The sequence below is a fragment of the Castor canadensis genome, chromosome 13 (assembly GCF_047511655.1).
Source record: "Castor canadensis chromosome 13, mCasCan1.hap1v2, whole genome shotgun sequence".
NCBI lineage: Eukaryota > Metazoa > Chordata > Mammalia > Rodentia > Castoridae > Castor > Castor canadensis.
The window spans coordinates 4,193,973-4,215,069 of NC_133398.1; the positions used below are offsets into that span (position 1 = coordinate 4,193,973).

Consider the following 21,097-nt stretch of genomic DNA (forward strand, 5'->3'; position numbering starts at 1 on the left):
TCGCTAGGCATGGGACCCTGTGCTAAACACTTTCCATATCGTATCTCCTCCATCAATTCACGAATACTGGGCCCATTTCAGAGGAAGGAACTGAGGCTTGAAGGTCCTAACGCCTTGTCAGAAAGTAGAAGAAAAAGCAATCAAGGTGTTTGGATGGGCAGGTGTTCGTAACCTGAAGCCACTGTGGTTCTCCGCAGTTCCATGGGTGGACTTCAAACACTCTGCAAAAGAAAGAGGACTGTCCTAGCCATTTTCACCCCTTCCCTGGCTGACTTAGCAGGCCCTCCACCCACGCGAGCACCAGGGGCTTTTGGGGGAAACTGGACCGCTGCTCTGTGTCCGCACACAGGAAGACCCAAGGGCAACAGGTGGGTGAAGTGAAGAAGCGCCCAGGACAGGTGGGCGGCGCTCCCACCACACCCAGCCAAGGGCCGGCTTGTTTATGCCTCGGCCGCAGGCTCGCCTCCGTCACGTGACCGCCCCGCCCCTCGGGCTCTCAGAGGCTCCTCCTGCTGCGCCGGCCCTTCTTTCTGCCTCCTTCGATCACAAGATCTCTCAGAGCCCTCCTCTCGGGATCCTTCCGCCGTCCACGCCCCCCCACCTAAACACGCTCCTTGGTTTTTGTTTCTCGGCCAGAGAGCATCACCATCAATAAGTGAAATGGCTTGTCCTGTCTGGCGAGGCTGCCGATCTCGGTCATCGGTCCTTAGGTTCGGGGAGGAGGCGGGGCCTGGCCGGGACTCTTTTTCGTGGCGGACGCCGCATCCGGCGGTGGACGCTTCACGACGGGGGGAGGTGCTGTATGTCCAAGATGGCGGCGCCCTGTAGGCTGGAGGAACTGTGAGGTAAACAGCTGAGGGGGAGGAGACGGTGGGTGAGTATGGGACTGTTTCCCCCTCCTTTTCATGAGGGCTTTTCGGGGCATCCGTGGCAACATGACCTCAGTCTGGGGAGTCCTGGGGGGCCGGGGCAAAGGGGCCCATTTGCTGGGTAGGGGGTCCAGGGAACGGGGTTCGGAGAGCTTTCCCCTCCCTCTTGTTACGCGCTGTCTCCGGCGGGGCCCGGTGGGGCCCGGCGGGTCCCCCGGGGGTAGAAGGCGGGCGGACGTGCATCTCGCCCCTCCTCTGCAGCCGAGGAGGGGACAGCGGCGCCCCCAGCCCCGGCGCCGAGGGCAGGGGGGAGGTGGGCCCGGTCGCCAGCCCCTCACTTGGTGGGGTGACAGGTCCACGCGGGGGGCGGAGGGCCGCGGAGAGACTCTTGGCAGCCGCGGAAGGGCTGGGCGGTGGGGCTGGTCCCCGGACTTCGCGAGCAGGGTAGGGGTGTGTGTGGGGAATGAATGGAGGCTGCCTGTGGGCATCGGGGACTCCCCTGGACCTCGGGTCTCCGCTGACATCCGCAGGACGGGGGCGCCTCGCGCCGGCCCGGTGCACTCGTGGTGTTTAATTGACGGTGAAAGACAGTTACCTTCAAATCAGAAGAGGTAATTCTTAAGAGAGAGCTACTTGCAGAGAGGCCCCTGAGCGCTCATTCATTCGAGTAACTGGTGGAGGAAGCGCCTGCCGTCCGAGAGACCGTTTTAGAATTGAAGTGCTTTCTTTGTGCTGTCCGCTCAAGAGTTTGCTTCGTGTGTTTTGGGTTTCGGGGGGGGGGTGGGGGGTGGGGCGCGGTCCTCCTAACAGGTAACAACTTGCTGATGTTTTGGGGTGCTCTCTCTGTGTGCCAGGCACTGTGGAAGTCTTTGGTTCATCAACTCTTTGGTCCTAGACAAAGGAAGAGGCTGCCTCCAGTCTTCTCAGATGAAGAAACTGAGGCCTGGAGAGATTAGGGTAATTTGCCCAAGGTCACACCCCTAACCTGAGCCAGTACTGGAGCTGAGGTCTGACTGGTTCCAAGACATGACTCTTTCATCTGTCTGTTGTTTGATCAAAACTGGCCTGTCATTAAATGATTAGAATTATTCATTTGCTGTGTGTGTGTGTGTAATTTCGAAGGGACGCACTGGCTTTTATATACCTTGCGCTTTTTCTTTTTGGTTGGTTTTGTTTGAGAAAGGGTTTCAACATGTAGCCCAGGCTGGCTTGAAACTAACAGTTCTCCAATCTCAGCCTCCTGAGTGCTGGGATTACAAGTGTACACCACCACACATAGCCTAGAATTGGGGTTGCTTCCTTTTTTGGGGTGGCAGGGATGGTACTCAGGATTTCACACCTGCTAGGCAAGTGCTCTACCACTGAGCAAACTCCCCATCCTCTACCTTATGCTGTTGTTTTGGAAGGCAAGTGTTGTGCCTGTGAGTTTTTTAGTCTAAGTTAGGCTGCAAGGTATTTGATACTTTTATAAAACTGATGTGTTTACTTAAAAAGAAATCTTGCTAAAATCCATGCAGGATTCTTTTTAATAATAGAACGTGTGGAAATAGCACTTCATGTACAGTAAACTGTAAAAGTACTAAACTAGAATAATACTCTTCTGAGATACTTTGATTTGTAACTTTGGGATCAACTTGGAGTGGTTCTGAATTCAAGCAAGCTGGAAAAGTAGAGGTGTAAATTTCAGAAAACATTACAGTACCCAATCTTCTGGGAGCCTTTGATTTACCAAGCAACCACCTGTGATTCTTAAGTTGAGCATTCCTGAATAAACCTGGAATATGCAAATGTGAAAAGTGATTTAGTGTTTTGTAGGGAATTGTACCTTTAACAGTCATGCATCAGGCAAATGAGGCTCCTTAGAAACACTGCGCCATTCTTTGCTATTGCCCTGGGGAGCTGCAGACTCTTCCTTTAACCATCTGATGTAAACTTCAGGCGTATTTATAGAGGATGTAAATGGAATGTATCTTCTTACCAGAGTTAATATCTTATCCAAAATACTCTCACATCACGTGCTTGGAAAGGCAGATGATGTAAGCTTTCTTTGCTTCATGCTTTTCCTGGTGTCATAAACACTTGGTATGTTCCTAAATTCCTAGTTAGAAATCAAAACGCTACCAGCCTTGCTTATTTTCATTAAATTGAAGTGTCTTGAATCCCATGACTCCAGTTGTACTGTGCCATACTGAGTTAAGAGCAAATCTGTCTCGTACTGCCAATGTTGTGTGATTTGATGCCTTCTGTGCATACCTGGTTTCATTTGTGAGATGAAACAGAAAGGTCTTACTATGGCAAATCTAATATATACCCATTTATGTAATGTTTACAGAATAATGGAATTTCTAGAAACAAGGGACCTCAAATTGTAGTGTTCACTAGAACCTCCATGCATCCAAACATCTGGCCCCATAGTGGTAGCCCTACATCTTCTGTTTTTGAGGACACCCTGTCCATATATACACAATTTTTGGAAGGAGTCTGATTCCATTGTTCACCAGAGGTTGATGATCACAGGCTTAATGTATCAGTTTGGCTATTTCCTTTTCTTTTAATTCATAATTTATTGCAGAAGGCATTTCTTAAAATAGCTCCTAGCTTTTGGTGTGTGTAGTCGTGGGTGAGTTTTGAGCTCTGAATTAGAGCTGACTTGATCTTACAGCTCTGTCTTCTTTCAAGGTATGTTTGTTTCTGTGTTCCAGTGCCATAATGAACTAAAATTAGCTTCTCCTGGAATTAATTGGATATTCTGTACGCCAGTGAGCCAAATACAGCAATATATCAACCATTTCAAACTTTTCTAAAGAGTCAAAAAGCTTTTGACCTTTCACAAGTCGCTTAAGTTCTCTGAGCCTAGTTTCTTCATCTGTGAAGTAAAGCAGTTGGATTGTAAATTAACAACTATTTCTGCATTTAAGTTTCTGCAACTTAAATTCCTCCTGAGCTTTAGTTCAATGTTCTAAATCCATTGACCCCATGTGTTCTATAATTACCAGGCAAATTGGAGACTTTCAGCCCACCTGATATGGTGAAGACTTTATTCTTCTTTATACCTTTTTTTTTTGTAGTACTGGGTTTGAACTCAGAGCTTCATACTTGCAAAGCAGGCACTCTACTGCTTGAGCCATACCTCCAGTTCATTTTACTCTGGGTGTTTTGGAGATGGGGTCTTGTGAACTGTTTACCCAGGCTGACCACCAAAGTAGCTAGAATTATAGGCGTGAGCCATGATTATGTCATATTTTTTAAAAGTAATTTCCCCATATTATAACTCTTTTTGAAAGGTTAGTTTTATTTGTGTTAATTTTGTTTGTCATTTAGCTTCAGGCATGAAAGAAAAGCATATTCAGTAACATTCGGATTTATAGTTGTTTGCATATACACACACATCTTCAAAACTCAAGGGTTTTTTTTGGGCAGGGGGCATTACTGGAATTTGAACTAAAGGGCCTCATGCTTGCTAGGCAGGTGTTCTACCACTTGAGCCACTCTGCCAGCTCCAAACTTAGATTTTTAACCTCACATTATCAGTCGATATCTATTTAACATAGTTTGGTTTGTATGAAATGCTCAATTTTCCATTTAAATTAGGCTGGAAAATCTCCCACAAGCAATTTGAGATTATTCCTTCTCCGATTTACTTAAGCTTATAATTACTACTAAAATTAGTAATTTAATATATATTTTAATGGGGGAGAGTAAAAATTCATTACACACACATACACACACACAAAGATATATGATCTCAGGACCCTGTCAGTTTCTTCTCACCTCTTCTCTTGTGGAGTGCTTACTTTTGTTGTAAACAGGGAAAACAGCAAAAGGTAACAGAATACTTTTTAAGGCTGAATGAATTCAGATTGACATGTAATGAGTAAAGTGCCCTAAAAACCCAGCTTTAATCCCAAACAATGTATGGCAGTTACTAGTTTACAACTTCCAAGTCACTTTGTAAAGTAAAATTTAATGGCCGTAGAGGCCATGATGTGTTTGAATAACAAGGGACACTCTTAATTTTGCTTTGTGTTGGTGGTGTGATAGAAGGTACCATGGGGAGTGATGGGCAGAACAGATGAAGGTGCCCTTCCTGTCTGCAGTCTTTAGGATCTGTGCTGCTTGGTGTCTTGCATACAGCACAGTAACAAACTTGAGTGTATCCGTTTTAAGTTGTGGAATGTTTTTTTTATCAACATTTCAACTAGCTATTAACTGGCATACTGCTAAACATTATGTACCCTGCAGTACGTTTTGTTTAGTAGTAACATTGTTGTAAGAAAGTTTATACAGTAGATCTTTGGTATCCGAGGAGGCCACTTAAGAGGAAAAAGAAAAGCTGAAGGCTCAGGATGCAGTGACTCCAGCACTCAAGTTAGCCATACTGTACGTACAGTGGACCTGAAAACCACATGGAGTAGCTGCAGTACTGTCAGAGACATGATTGCTGTGCACATTAGTACTGCTCACCAAAGACCAGGTCTTACTTCATACTCTTATCTCAGTTACTGTGGATATTTGATTAATTTTCCCCATAACCCTGCCCAGCTTCTGCTTAAAGACATGCTGTCACTTCAGTTAAGTACATTATGTGCCCTTTTTGACTTCAGAGAATTGCCATAACTTTTATCTTACCTTTTGGGCACTATTTACTTTTTAGGAGGCAGATATTCACAAAATGAAGGTCAGGGAAACAGCAGATCACACAAGGATTTAAATACGACTAATGATAATGAGGGACTGACAGAGCTTCACTTCAGTTGAGTACATGTGTAGAAATTTAAATTTGTTTTTGAAATTTCTTTTGATTTTTAAAAATGTATTTTTTTGACCATGCTTGGTTAATACTGCGTGCAATAAATCCACAAGTAAGGTTGGTCTTGCTATATTACTTGGGTACTTACATGACAAACACTGTGCTAAGTGTTTTATATGTCTAATCCTGCTTACTCTTCCTATAGCCTTTAATGGGCAGGATAGGAAAAGACACTGAAGCTTACAGAGCTCATGGCTGAACTAGGATATAAACCTTATTTGGTGGCTCCAGAACCCAAACTTTGAACATTGTACTGTGATAAACTGCCTAATCTGCTAATCTCCTAAACTAACTCATGGGTCAGTGGTTTTTAGTTTGGTGGTGATGGTGGGTTCAGTTCCCTTTTTAAAATATGCTATGAGCTGGGTGCCGGTAGCTCACACCTATAATCCTAGCTATTTGAGAGACTGAGATCAGGAAGATCAAGGTTTGATCCTTCACTGGGAATTCAACCTTAGGTGCCACATTAAAAAACTTACAAGCAACTAAAGTACATAACCTGCTAAATGTTGTTAAGCTTGGCATTCAGTTCTTGCTGGTACCTTTAGCACCTGGCAAAAATCTATTCTTTATTTTTCCAAGGCTTGTGCATAATTTTTTTCCTTTTGAGCCCCAAAGCAAGTATGAATGAATGAATGAATGAATGTTTCTTGCCTTTATCTTTCTTCTTCTAGACTGATGGTTCTTAACCTTTAGTGAGCGGTAGAATCACCTCAAAGGTTCCATTCCCAAAGTTTCTCACTCAGACATCTGGGGCAAGGTCCAAGAATTTGCCTGGTGATGCTGATGCTGGTTGTGTGAGGACTACATTGTGAGAACCACTGTCCTATACTGTCAAACCCTGTGCCTTTCTGCCCCAAAGTACTTCTATTTTGATCCTATAAACTTGAAACCTACAGATACTTCAAATTATATAGGTGAGACTCTGGTGATTTTCTTAAACATACATGGTATCTATTTGACTTTAGGGTTTTTTTTGTTTTTTTGTTTTTTTGGTTTTTTTTGGAGGTACTGGGGTTTGAACTTGGGGCCTTATACTTGTTAGGCAGGCACTCCACCATCTAAGCCATGCCCCTAGACCTTTTCACTCTGGTTGTTTTTGAGATAGGGTCTTGCTTTATGTCCAGGCCTGCCTGGACTGCGAACCTCCTATTTATGCTTCCCACATAGCTTGAATGACAGGCACATACTAACACACTCAGCTTTTTATTGGTTGATACGGTGTCTCAAGAATTTTTTGCCTAGGCTGGCCTCAAACCAGTAATCTCCCCATCTCTCCCTCTCAAGTAGCTAGGATGATAGACATGAACCAAAGTGCCTGGTTTGGCCTTTATTTTCTTGGTAAATACTTTTGTTCATGCTGATTGAAAGCCAAATCATAATCATTATTTGCAGAAGATATATACCTTACCAAAATTGAGCTCTGGCCCTCCAGGCATGTTATTGGAGAATTCCTCATATTTTGAATAGGGTGTAAGTTTAGTGAAATGTCCGTCAAGGCCTGTAAGGGCAGAAATTTTGAATGGGGAATCTGGCAGATTGGAGCTCTCCTGGCCCAGCTTCTGTGACCTTGAGAGGGACTACAACCGCTGAGACTGTTTAAATCAAGTGTGCCTGCACCTTTAGGCAGATTTGGCCATCATCTGTTTTACACTCAAGTACAGTACTATTTCCTACCCCTTTCTTCTGTGCATCCATAGGGAAAGAGAATTGAACCAAGTATCTTACTCTTTTTAGATGCATTAGTGAAGACACTTTGGTTCACTTGAGAAAATGTTACTTTTAAGAAATCACCCGAGAATTCTTGAACCAGAACTAAATACTAACATAGCAGTGAAACATTTTGGATCTGTGTCTGAATTTCTTTGGATTTTTCAGATAAAAATTTGAATATAGAAGATGTTACAGTGAGAAGACATCTGCCTTCACTTGTACAACTGCAGTTGCATTTGTATGTTATAGACAAATGTGCACAAAACTATTTTGGATCTGACATGCAATTGACTGTTTTATCTGAGTCACAGTCCTGAGGAAGCCTGGGGGTTTCTAGGTCACACGTCACAGCACTGGTTTTTCACTAGTCTGAATTCCACAATTCTATTATTCAACTGGTAATTTCAGCTTAAATACTTGTCAAAGGTATCTTAGGTACCTGCCACTAGTACTTCATAAAGGTATGTGTATCTCTTAGCTCTCTCAAAGCTCATAATGCATCTTGCCTAGGGCAGAGCTACATGAAAAAAATACTTGCTAGGTCCTGCTAATGAGAGCTATTCATGGCTGTTATGCTGGAGTTCATGTGTAATCCTAGGCCTCTAAGTCTGTCTATAAACACCTAAAGAGTGAAATTAAGATGAACTATGACAATAAATTTACCCATGTTCCTTTAAAAATTTATTTACTTATTTATTTATTGATGGTACTGGAGTTTGAACCTGGGCCTCACACTTAGAGGCAGGTGCTCTACCACTTGAGCCACTCCACCAGCCCTTTATTTTACTGTATTGTTTATTTTTTGAGGTTTGTCTCGAACCTTGACTCTTATGATCTCTGCCTCTGGAGTAGCTAGGACTACAGGCACGAGCCACAGGTGCCCAGACTGTTTGTTTACTTTTTGCTGTACTGGAGTTTGAACTCAGGGCTTCATGCTTGTGAGGCAGACTTCTACTGCTTGAGCCACACCTTCAGCTCCATTTGTTCCTTCTTTTTAATTTCAAAATACTTCCTCAGTCCTGCCTTTTATTTTCATTTTAAAAACTTGCTTGTAGAAGTGAAATTACAATGTTGCACATAGGTGAGAGAACACAGTTTTTGGGTCAGATATCAAAGAGGGAAAAATCTAGATCTAAGGGCATGTGTTTTTTTGTTTTTGCTTTTCACTTGGCTTTTGAGGATAGGAAGGGAAATTGATGCTGTTATGTTCTGACAGGTGTTTCCGTCTATACTCCTCACTTCCACTCAGGAGGCTCACACAGCACATCTTACTTTACCAACCTGAATAATTGTGCCCAGTAGTATCCCACAGGGCAAGATGTCAATATGAATGAAGAAGGAAGTGAACACTTAACTATAGCATAAATAATTGTAGGTACCCTGTGACATAAACTGTACCCACAGAAAATTGATGCCAGTTTGGTTCCAGTACTTTTTTTCCCAGTGTAATAATAAAGAAGTCAAATCTTAATGTTGAACCTTGGACAAAACTCACTCTGGTGTCTTATGGCAGTTCTCTGTTCAGGACAGTGATCTTGGCCCAGTGGGTTATATGGTCTCATCTTGGCATATCCTAATTTTACTTTTTGCCTTAGATATTTCCTTTCAGGTAAAAGATCCTACTGGGATTATAATGCAGGAGGAAGTCAGTCAGTATGACTTCCTGGGTTGACAGCTGGTTTTAGGATTCTGAAGATGGGAGGCTTCTGCACTAGCTCCAGGTCTCTGACTTGGTGAAGTGAGGGTGGCCAGGTAGCATTCCCTGCTTTTGAGCTTTGGCTGGCCTCTCTGAAGGGCCTGCTAGTCTCACATGCTTGCAGTGGCCACTGAGGACCGTTGGTGTGAGTTCCCCGAATGTGCTCCACGTGGAAGTATGATTTCTGTGTGGTCCGGAGCAAGAGACTTTAATTGTTAGAGTTGCTCAATCCTCTTGTTTGACTTTGACCAGGACTGTATAATTCAGAGCCTGTTTTCAGCTCTTCTGTGCTCATGCAATTAGGTGTATGTGATGTATGAGGCCCAGCTTTCTCGCTGTATATTTAGCTCAGGAATGTCCATCAGAGAAGCTGATGTGATCCTAGGACCTGAATAGGGTATATTTTTTGCCTTTTGTGTGCCAGGTGTCAAGAGAGGCCTGGGTGTCCCAAACATATGACTCCTGTCCTCATGGAGTTTACAGCCTCGTGATCAGATCATACCTAAACATAAGGCCGAAGAGCCCTATTTAAAAAAAAAACTGGAATGTATTTATATATACTTACTTAACATGGATGATGAGATAATTTGGACAGAAGTAGAGTAAAAGGGGAAATAAAGTAGAGAAGTAGTTGCTGCAAATATTTTATGCCTGCCACATAGAAGGATTAGATTTAGGCTGTGCTGCTTGAAGGTAGAAAATTAGGCTTTGTATGTTTATTTGAGAAATAATTTAACTCACAGTCATTCAGTCAACAAGTGCCAAACACTGCTATCCACTAGAGGTAGTGTACTAAATAAGCTGCACTCTCCGCAGCGCAGCTTCTAGTGAGGGAGACATGTTCAACAACTAATTACACTTATTTAATTGGGTTGTGGGAAGAGACAAAGAAATATAGGCTGCTAATATATCAGGGGGCCTGACCTAGTCTGGGGCATGGAAGTGGAGGACTCAGAGGGGGCCTAGGAAGGCTTCTGTGATGGAGTATTTAGGCTGAAACTTTAAAGATGAAGAGTTAGCTTAGGAGGAGGCAGGGCAGTTGTTTAGGCACAGGGATAAAGGTGTACATGGTTCTCAGATGGGGACATTATGTGGCTTTGCTGAGAAATTTAAAGGCTCTTAAGACAGGTTATTAGGGCTGGAAGAGTGTGTGGCCTGTGGAATGTTGATGCAGGCCCACTAAGTGCTTCGTACCTCTTGCTGTCCTTACTACTGGGACCTCCTTGAGTGGGTCCCATAGAGCTCCTTGAGTGGGTGCATCATCTCATCTGATCCCTTCCTTGCCTTATAAGGTCAATGCTATTATTATTCTCACTCTGCAGCTAACCCAAGGTCAGCCATTGAGACGTATAGTCAAAAGTTACACAGCTAATAAGCGGCAGAATTGAGATTTCAAATGAAACTTGCTCGAGAGTCTTTCCTACCCATTTGTTGACAGCTGTTGTGGTTAACAAAAGGCAGAAATTACAAGTTTGGCATAATAAAATTTTCCAGCCACCTTCTCCTGAGAAATGCAGATGACCAGAGGCATGTTCTCCCAGTGATTATGTGTTTATTCCGGTGGAGACCAGAGGCTGCCTGTCAGGGGTAGCAGAAAGGACTTGTACCAAATGAACCCTACACTCTCTTCTGACTGAGTATCACGTTTTAGTTTATTGTCAGGCTATTATATACAGACATGTATGTGTGCTTTCCCTCCAGTGACCATGAAAGACAACAGGCTGACAGCACTGGAAACAGAAGCACCAACTGTCCCCAGAACAGGTAAGGTGTAAACTTGTAGTCTAGTGGTTGGGGGAAGATGGGAGGAGTGATTCACCTTTGTCCATGGTTGTCCTCGGACATAGATGCCTCTTTCCTTTCAATGAGTTAATGTTTATGGTTCTAGCACCCTCCCAGGAACAGGATCACCTATGGCTTGAAGAAACTAGTCACATTACCATGACCTAAGTGCTTATTCAGTACTGGGCAGTGCTAAGTGCACTACATTCACTGCTTGTTTTCTTCTTCCCAGTCACACTTTCGGTGTATCTCCATTTTACAGTTGAGAAATCAGGCTCAAAGATGTTATGTAATTTTCCTAAGGTAGTTTAGCTAGTCCTTAGTGAACTTTGCTGCAAATCAGTTCTCTGTAGCAACAAAGAAGAGTTTTGACCACTAGTTAAATGGAGGCCTGTGTGCTGGAGCAAGTCATTTCACCAGTGTAGAGGTTCTCGACCCTGGCTAAGCTTGGATATGAACAAGCACACCATATGTTGTGTCTGTATCTCACCCCTTAACCTGCTCTGTAATAAGCCTTCGTTTCAGGATTTTGTAAACCCGCCAGGTGATTCTAATGAGAACCCCTGAGCTAGGGACTATTTATATCTTGATATGGCTGTATCTGTTGTCTTAAGCTAGTTTGTGAGGTAAATTATATGCATTAGTGGTTTTTAGGAACTGAAGGATTCTCAAAGTTCAGAATATATCCTTCATAAATATCGAGGCTCTGGCATTTCTGTGAATCTGACTGTAGTCAGAGTAACCTGACTGGTCAGTGAACTGTAACTTTGAGTTTGTCAGCAAGAATGCAAATCGTAACAGTTGCATGTACAGGAAGCATGGAGGGGGACGAGGTGTTTGGTCTACTGCCTTTACACGTGAACTGCTATTGTGACTAATTTCGTGGCTCAGTGGTTGCCACTTACTGTTACCTTCTGTCACTGCCTCACCTCCGCCAGAGGAATTGCGAAATAAGTTCAGGATTTTTGCCTTAAAGATCCGTGTCCTTTCATAAGCAGGGACCTATCTCCCCCCCTTTATTTTAGGACATGATCCGAAAGAGGGTCAAATGTTCAGATTATGAATGCTCAAGCAAAATACCAGTATTTTAAATTGTAAATTCTGGGATGCAAAACTAAAACTCAAATTTTATTAAACATTCTTCATGACTGCAGTTATGTTACATTTTAGTAGTTAGATTTGAAAAGTTTGAAATTTTAGTGTAGGAAAAGTATTTTATGAGCACTACGAGCAACTGCATTGCCTCATGGTCACTGTGACTTATGAGTATGCTGCGCTGTTTAGCTGGCTCAGTTGTTTCCTATTTCCATCATCAACCTTGTTGGACAAAGCAGCATTCAGGAAAGTTTCCAGAAGATGGGGATCTAGAGATCTGTAGCTTGGAAGGCCGTCAGCTTTAGCACAAAAGTCGATGGGAAACTATAATAATCATTTCAGTAAACTTTTGTTAATATTTAGCCTCTATAGGCACAAAGCTGTAAGAAACTGTCTTAAAGCATTTTTGTAAAGACTTTTACTGTTTTTAATTAAAATTTTTGTATAGTTCTGGGTGTACATTGTGGCATTTACAAAAGTTCTTACTGTATATCATAGTTGAATTCACCCCTCCATCATTCTCCTTTATTCCTCCTCTCCCGAGGAAAGACGTTTAAACTTTGATTAGTGAATACAAAATATACACAATACAGCTTTTGTTTTGATTTGTAGTGCGAGAGATTGAACCCAGACCTAGTGTGTGCTACGAAAGTGCCATATCCCTGAGTTACATCTGCAGCCATCATTTTTTTCATGTTATTCTCTTCCTTCACACTCTGTGTTCCTTTTTGTTGTTTTATTTTCCTTTCTTTCTGTGCTGGGAATCAACCTTGGGGCCTCAGGCATGCTAGGCAAGCTCTCTACCACAGAGCTACACCCCTAGCCTTCTTTGTTTTTTTTTTTGGGGGGGGGCAGTACTAGGACTTTAACTCAACCTCATGCTTGCTTGGCAGGTGTTCTACCACTTGAGCAACTCTACCAGCCCTTTTTTTTATATTCTTTATGTTAGACTTAAACATGACTCGTGGATGTTGTTGACTATGATTATGGGATATATTTTTGTTTAAATTTTTTCATGTAAAATTGAGATGAAATGATTGACATTTTATTTTAATTCATTCCCACAAGATGTGAAGTACTTCCATATATTACTTTTTCTTGAGAGATTACTTTTTTTGGTGGCATTTGGGTTTGAATTCAGAACCTCATGCTTGCTAGGCAGGCACTCTACCACTTGAGCCATTCCTCTATCCCTAAATGCATTCTTAAAGGTTATTTTGTTGTTAATAGAAACTGCCTAACAAGTCTATGTACGTTAGAAATTAAAATATAATTTAGTTTCTGTTAGGTAGCTGAATTACTTAACTTGTTACAAACATTTGGCTCAAAGAGCATATTCTGTTATTTATAAGTTACTCAGCTAAAGTGCTCTCTTAATATCATATTATTAGTTAATACATTTAATGATTTTAAAGGTATTATTTTTGAACATAAAAGTCACATACATTATTCATTGAACCTTTTACCCTCATAAATGTACATGTTGTACTTAAACTGACAGAATTTCAATTTATAAGACATAGAACTTGTTTTATCTGAATGTTTTACTTTTATTTGAATGAATTCATATGTTTTTAAATATTCTAAATATATTTCTTGTCCACATTACTGACATTTTGATGAGTGCAGTGGTAGCAACGCGAACATACAATTGTTTATCATACACGATTGCTAGAAATACTACTGAATTAGGCAGTGGATTGTTCAACCTTCAGACTTTCCAAAGACCAATGCAAAGCCAGATGCCAGACTTTGAAAAATAAGATGGAAACTGAAACTGAGCTTTGCTAAATCCCTATTTCCCATGCTTTTGATCAGATGTGATCTGAGTCCAAGGATCTTCATGATTAGAAAATATCTTTTATTCAAAAACAGCCCCTACTGCTTTGGATTGGATGGTCAGGGAGGCTACACACTGATGGTGACATTTTGAACTGGTACCTGAAAGAGAGACAGTCAGCCATGGAAGGATGTGGAAGAAGAGCATTCCAGGCATAAGGAGAAGAGCAAGTGCAAAGACCATGTGTAAGGACCAGTTTTCATGTGTTTGAGAAATCCAGGACTTGAGCAGGGAAATGGGGCAAGGGAGAGAAGGACTATGAACTGTCTATATTACATGAGGCCTCATAGGCCTCTCATGAAATGTGGCTGTTTTTAGCTCCAGGGAAGCTACTGGCTGATTTTAAGCAGGGGAGTGATAGATTTTGATTTCCATATTTCACAGTTTCTTGTGGTTGTTTAGAGGTGAGTAAAGTGTAGGAGAGCATGAATACAGCAGGGAGGAAGGGAGAGAGGGAAGGGAGGCTGTTGCTCTTGTCTCCAGGGAGTGGGGGCTGCTCAGCCTGTGATGGTGGCAAAGGAGATAGCAATGCATGAGGTTGCAGATAGGCTACAGATGGGGGTGGGGTTTTGGAGGAGCGAAGGAGATCACCAGGTGTTTGTTGCCTTTCATTGAGACTCAGAAGACTGGCAGAGTGGTAGGTTTTGAAGTGGGAAGTGGGCATTGGGGGTCATGACTCCCTAAAATGAATAGCATCAACTGTAGCGCTGTCCTGTGGCCGCAGCCACAGAAGACACCATCACACATGTTGCTTAGCGTGTAGAATACAGAAATGTATTGTCCAGATATTGTCTTTGGATTTCTGAATGCTCTTACAGCTGTAAGTGGCTGCTGTAGTGTGTCTGGGGTGCTGACCTTCCGCAGGCTGTAAAGTGTCATTAACAAGTGTACGTCTACCCCTGTGCCTAAGTGTCTACCCTTGTGCACTAAGTGAACCATGTCCTTTTCTCTGCTAGAGCCCAGATACTTCTTCACTGCACTTTCTAAGTCTGTGCTACCCCACATTGCACCTTATGCCTTGTGTCCCTAACAAGTATTTGAATGGATTTAAAAAGGGCAGACAGACTACTCATGGGACTGATTCCAAAGGCTTATGAATTAACTCTCATGAGGGCTTTTTAGAATGTCAAAAATGCTTGAACTGGGGTTACTTATACAGAGAATTGCAAACAAAGCCCAAGATTTATATTTTTTCTGGGGATTAAAAAAATATGGTTGAAAAGTGGAGTTTTAGAACCACAGAGAATAAACTTGTTGCCAACAATATTCTAATGTGTTTTAAAAATAAAACCTTATTTTTGCCTTCTGTAAACTATTTGGAAAGGGTAGGCTCCAGAAACCAGACTTTTTACCCAAATTACATTTACTAACTGAAAAACAAGCTAGGTAGCCCAAGCCGATTAACCCTGACTACTGCCAAGTAGACTGGATAGGCGCCATCTTTGTTTAAAATTGAGCTGTCACTCTGTGCTCTGGGGCTGCCTGCTTTTGAAGGACCAACTCTGACTTTATTGTCTTCTGAGTACACAAAAAACAAACTCAAAGTCTCACTAGACTTAGAATGGGTAAGTAGCAGTTTTATTGGAATAAAACCAAAGTTGGAGACAGAACACTTTTAAATTTAAAAGCTGAATTCTTTATCACCGAGAATCTTTGTGATTTGTTAAAGTAGAAACACATGCGGGGATTAGCTAAATAAATGTGCTCTTAAAAAGGTGTCTTAAAAGTGGTGGCCCAGCTGTTTTTACTAGTGGGTTTTTTTTATGGCAAAGTACAGGTGCTTGTCAGTGAGTGTTTGCACCAGGTACTGTGGTAAGGTTCAGTTCTTTACATTCTTACTTCATTTAATCCTCTCAAGAGCAATAAAAGGGTGGCAAGTTGGTATTCCTTTATAAGTTTAGTTTGATCCAGTCGTAATAAGATGAAATTTGTTTCTAGTTTAAGATTTGGACTGTTTTATAGTAGATTCTTAACGGTTGTGGTTCCACGAGTCTGAGCCTGTGAAATCCTTTGTGGTTACCTGTGAGATTTATACTTACGAGTTTAAGCCACCAACTTCCTACACTGTGATTAGCTACCAAGAATGCACTGAGACATTTTAATTGATTTTTCTAACAAGAGCATCTCATTTACCAATAGCCAAATCAGTGACTGTTACCAGGTTACAGTTAAACGAGAGCATAGACAATATTGCGTAAATATCTAGCAGCTTCTGGGGTCACTGCGAATTTGCAGTCCTTGCAGAAGAAGCTTAACTCTTGAGCTGGATTTTTTTAAGTGTAGTATTTTTCAAACAGACCTGTGTATTACCTATTTAAGATTCATCTGGGTATGTATTACAATACAGATGTCTGAATCCAAAATTCACTTGGGAATGAGCCAGGAAATCAAAGTCTGACAAGCATCACAGGTGGTTTTGTTGTACACTAAAGCTTAAGAACCTCTTTTTACTCAAAGAAAAGCAAATGGGAATATACTGTATTTTTTTATTTTATTTTTTTGGTGGGACTGCGGTATGAACGAAAGGCTTCATACTTGCAAAGCAGGTGTGTTACCACTTGAGCCACACCTCCAGTCTATTTTTGGTCTGGTTATTTTGGAGATGGGGTTTTATGAACAGTTTGCCTGGGCTGGCCTTGAACCATGATCCTCCTGATCTCAGCCTCTCAAGTAGTTAGGATTATAGGTGTGAGCTACCAATACCTGGTTGAGAGTATATTTTACTATGGCTGCAAATAACATGTGCAGTCATTGGCCTAGGAGTTGGGCTGTGTAAGTTATACTTTATCACATGACCTTGGCAAAATTATTTATTAGCCTTTTTGGGTTTCCGTATTGCCATTTGTAAAATAAGGGTAATACCTCACTTCATAGAGCTCCACTTGCCTTGTAAATATGTCAAAGATAGGATTATTCACACTTTATCTTCTTTTATCAGCAGTATTCTGGCCAAACTTTCTACTGCATTGAACATGGGCTGGTTTGTCTTGCAGATGGTTTTTTGTGGGGAAAAATGGAGCTGTTTATCATACCATCTATCTTTTTTTGGCAGTCTGGTAGCGGCCCTAATGAAGAGACGCCTCAGCCTTTAGCCCAGGTCCTGGAGCCCGCACCACAGTGTGGAGTGAGAATGGCTCAGCCAGCAAACGTTGGGGAGCTGCTCTCCATGCTGGACTCTCCCACACTGGGTGTGCGCGATGATGTGACAGCCATCTTTAAGGAGAACCTCAATTCTGGTAAGCCAGGGAGTGTCTTTTTTTTTAGCTTATCTGTTCACAAGAAGAGAATGGCCTAGAGGTGACTGGAATTCGGCTGACAGATTTAGTTTGCATCTTCTGAAGTTTTTAAAACCTCCAGCAGAAAGTAGACATTGGTAGATTTGTGCTATATGCATTTTAAATGTTTAATTATGGAAATATTCAAATATACACACACAGAAGTGAGAGTCCTGAAGAGAGCCCCATGACCCAGCTTCACAGTTTCTGCCATTCTCACTTTGTCTTACTTCTCTGATTCTGCTCCACCCCCAAAATTTTAAAGACATACTATTTCATCTGTAAATCATATATGTGTTTTTTAATGTGAAAACTGGTTAATTCCTTTTTAGTCAGAGAAATACAAACTTAAATAGTTTGAGCAGGTTGACAAAAATCAAAATACTGACTTTGAGAAATGGGTACCATTAGCAGGAGTATAAATTGGTGTTCAGCCTTTTTGGAGTTTCTGTCAATAAATTAAAGACACATAATATTTGACTCACAAGAATCTGAATCTCATTAGAGCCTCAAATGTAATTTGGTGAAAAACTGGAAAACCCAAGTATCCTATAATGGGTGATGGTTAAATTATGTAGAACTGTGTAGTAGAGTGAGGACTGGGAGGTCAGTCAAAAGAATGAAGTAGGTCACAGGTGCTGTCATGGGAAGGGGCTATAACATACATTCACATATACAAACCATGTCTATATGGACATGTGGGCTCCTTGCCTGTGTGTATTTGTGTGTGTATGAGCAGTTTTACAAGTGGAAGCGTGTTTGAAAGGACATGTGTGTCCCAAACTGAAGGGACATCTCTGAAGAGTGGGTTGGAAGCAGTTTTTTTATGTGTGTGTGTGTGTGTGTGATGGTACTGGGGTTTGAACTCAAGGCCTCACGCTTGCTAGGGAGGTGCTCTACCACTTGAGCCGCTCCACCAGCCTGGAAGCAGGCTTTGAGGAGGACTTTTAACAATAGACATGATACAATTTCATGATAACATTTCATGTGCTTTTATGGATATTTGAGCAAATAAATTTGGGATTGTCTTACTGTTAAACCTAAATGAATTTAAGGAGGCAGAAACAATGCTAAGTAAAATTTGGGGATGGCATATAAAGAGACATTTTCCAGATTTTGCAACAGACAACTGTTTAAGATAAACTTATGCTAAAGGATATAAGTATGATAAATGACCCTTTCCTGCATTTAGACCGTGGTCCTATGCTTGTGAACACCCTGGTGGATTATTATCTGGAAACCAATTCTCAGCCGGTTTTGCACATCTTGACTACTTTGCAAGAGCCACATGATAAGGTAACTGCTGAAATGTGATAGCAGGGCATTTAATATGTTCTCTGAGTTAGCTTCTATGCAAGGCCACTGCACACTTTTCCCAGAGCTTGTTCCTTTGACTTTTGTACACCACAGGCGATGTTATTCCCAGATTATAACTACATATAAAAATTAGGACTCATACTCCCTGGAAAGTTTACAAAATGAAACCTGTTTTAGAGACTTTTAAGTATCTGTTCTTCAAAGAAATTTTATCATTCCAGTATTGTAATTGTTTAGTGAGGATTTGACCTATAAAGTAGGAGTTTTAGAACTTTTATCAATATGGGAGAAAAGCCTTAAGTGCAGGTAATTCGTGTGGCTAATTAATGAGTTCTTCTTTTTAGGACCAGGCACTTGGAGGGTTCCTATGTGTTTTCCTTTTGTTTTTATCTTTGTTTCTACCACAGAGCTAACAAAACATTGTCATTGCAGACTTCAATAAAACTTGAGTTGGTGTATGAGAGTGATTTTGCTAGAATTTGAAGACCTTGTTTATTTATTTATTTTTTTAAATTATTATTTTATTATTCATATATGCATACAATGCTTGGGTCATTTCTCCCCCCTGCCCCCACCCCCTCCCTTACCACCCACTATGCCCCCTCCCTCTCCCCCCCCACCCCCTCGATACCCGGCAGAAACTATTTTGCCCTTATTTCTAATTTTGTTGAAGAGAGAGTATAAGCAGTAATAGTAAGGAACAAGGGTTTTTGCTGGTTGAGATAAGGATAGCTATACAGGGAGTTGACTCACATTAATTTCCTGTGCATGTGTGGTACCTTCTAGGTTAATTCTTTTTGATCTAACCTTTTCTCTAGTTCCTGGTCCCCTTCTCCTATTGGCCTCAGTTGCTTTTAAGGTATCTGCTTTAGTTTCTCTGCGTTGAGGGCAACAAATGCTAGCTAATTTTTTAGGTGTCTTACCTATCCTCATATCTCCCTTGTGTGCACTCGCTTTTATCTTGTGATCAAAGTTCAGTCCCCTTGTTGTGTTTGCCCTTGATCTAATGTCCACATATGAGGGAGAACATATGATTTTTGGTCTTTTGGGCCTGGCTAACCTCACTCAGAATGATGTTCTCCAATTCCATCCATTTACCAGCGAATGATAACATTTCGTTCTTCTTCATGGCCGCATAAAATTCCATTGTGTATAAATACCACATTTTCTTGATCCATTCGTCAGTGGTGGGGCATCTTGGCTGTTTCCATAATTTGGCTATTGTGAATAGTGCTGCAATAAACACGGGTGTGCAGGTGCCTCTGGAGTAACCTGTGTCACAGTCTTTTGGGTATATCCCCAAGAGTGGTATTGGTGGATCAAATGGTAGATCAATGTCTGGCTTTTTAAGTAGCCTCCAAATTTTTTTCCAGAGTGGTTGTACTAGTTTACATTCCCACCAACAGTGTAAGAGGGTTCCTTTTTCCCCCGCATCCTCACCAACACCTGTTGTTGGTGGTGTTGCTAATGATGATGACCTTGTTTTTAATACATCTTTTTGTTTCTTTACTCTGAGTCAAACTGTAACTTCTACTGCCTGATTTTTATTTGGGACCAAAGCATGACTACTAAGCTGTTGGAGCAGTAAGGGTCATCCAGCAAGACCCATCACGCTTCAACATACCATAGGTTTGGGATCAGCCATTGTTGTAAAAGTGGAAAAGGAGGTTGTATAGGCTTCTTCCCTCCTCTAATAGCCGTCTGTTATGAAGATCGTTTTTCTTTCCTTCCTTTCTTTTTTTTCTTTTGGTGGTACTGGGGTTTGAACTCAGGTCCTCATACTAGCTGCTAGGCAGGTGCTCTACCACTCAAGCCATATCCCTAGCCCTTCCTTTTTGTAAATTGTAAAGTTGCTATTCTCTTTCAAGACAAATGAAGCAATGTCTTGTCTGCTAACATGGTTGTAAAAATCTTGGTTTTGATCTCTTTGTGGGGTTATAGTAGAGGGAAGGCTTGAGGTTGAAGCGCATCGCTGCTGCCTGAATTTGGGTTAACTTTGTACATTCGCATGAGAATTTCTCTTATTCTTTTACATTTTCAGCACCTCTTGGACAAAATGAATGAATATGTGGGCAAAGCCACCACTCGTTTATCCATCCTCTCATTGCTGGGGCATGTCGTGAGGCTGCAGCCATCTTGGAAGCATAAGCTCTCTCAAGCACCTCTTTTGCCTTCTTTACTGAAATGTCTCAAGGTAGGATGTTTGTAAGGATTTGAATGAATGGTGCTATGAATAGTTTCTCAAGTGTTGTTTATTTTAGAACAAGCAAGCTAGATATTAACTCTCAGAGTTTAAGAACTTGTAGGGATTTTTAGTTTTTTGCTAATGTAATGCAGTTCAGAGTTGGTACTTAGTAATCTTCAAACGCATTTCTGTGACTGCTGAATATCGTCTGAGGAAATGGTAAATAACTATTCCAGACCTCTTTAATTTCATCATTGTCTAGCCTTCCCTTGGTTAAAAATATGCTGGATTTGCTTTTGGGAATCCCTGTTTGTAAGTTCTCCTTAGCTCAGAGAGAAATGGCTTAATGGGCTACTTAACCATCTAGGAGCATGTTCTGGTAGCAGCTATAACTAAAGATTTATCTATCTGTTTATTTACAGGGTCTCACTAGGTAGATCATATTGTCCTGGACTTGCTCCCTAGCCCAGGCTGGCCTCAAACTCACAGCTCTCCTGCCTCAATCTCTGGTGCTG

The 21,097-nt window shown here is 41.6% G+C and overlaps 1 protein-coding gene across 6 annotated transcripts in view; it reads left to right on the top strand.

The window, feature by feature from the left end:
* Nucleotides 1-751: 751 nt before the first annotated feature.
* The window catches only part of Tsc1 (TSC complex subunit 1), a 50,947-nt gene continuing 30,601 nt past the window's right edge, over nucleotides 752-21,097 (top strand). For 2 of the 6 annotated variants that reach the window (XM_074052908.1, XM_020170682.2), the window contains exons 1-5: nucleotides 764-874; nucleotides 10,790-10,852; nucleotides 16,858-17,041; nucleotides 18,273-18,376; nucleotides 20,439-20,591. In XM_074052908.1, coding sequence (XP_073909009.1) covers nucleotides 16,936-17,041; nucleotides 18,273-18,376; nucleotides 20,439-20,591 — 363 coding nt within the window. In that variant the 5' untranslated portion in view covers nucleotides 764-874; nucleotides 10,790-10,852; nucleotides 16,858-16,935. Of the gene's footprint in view, nucleotides 875-10,789; nucleotides 10,853-13,840; nucleotides 13,991-16,857; nucleotides 17,042-18,272; nucleotides 18,377-20,438; nucleotides 20,592-21,097 lie in introns of all 6 variants that reach the window. The other 4 variants (XM_074052911.1, XM_074052910.1, XM_074052909.1 and 1 more) reach the window with 4 other exon arrangements.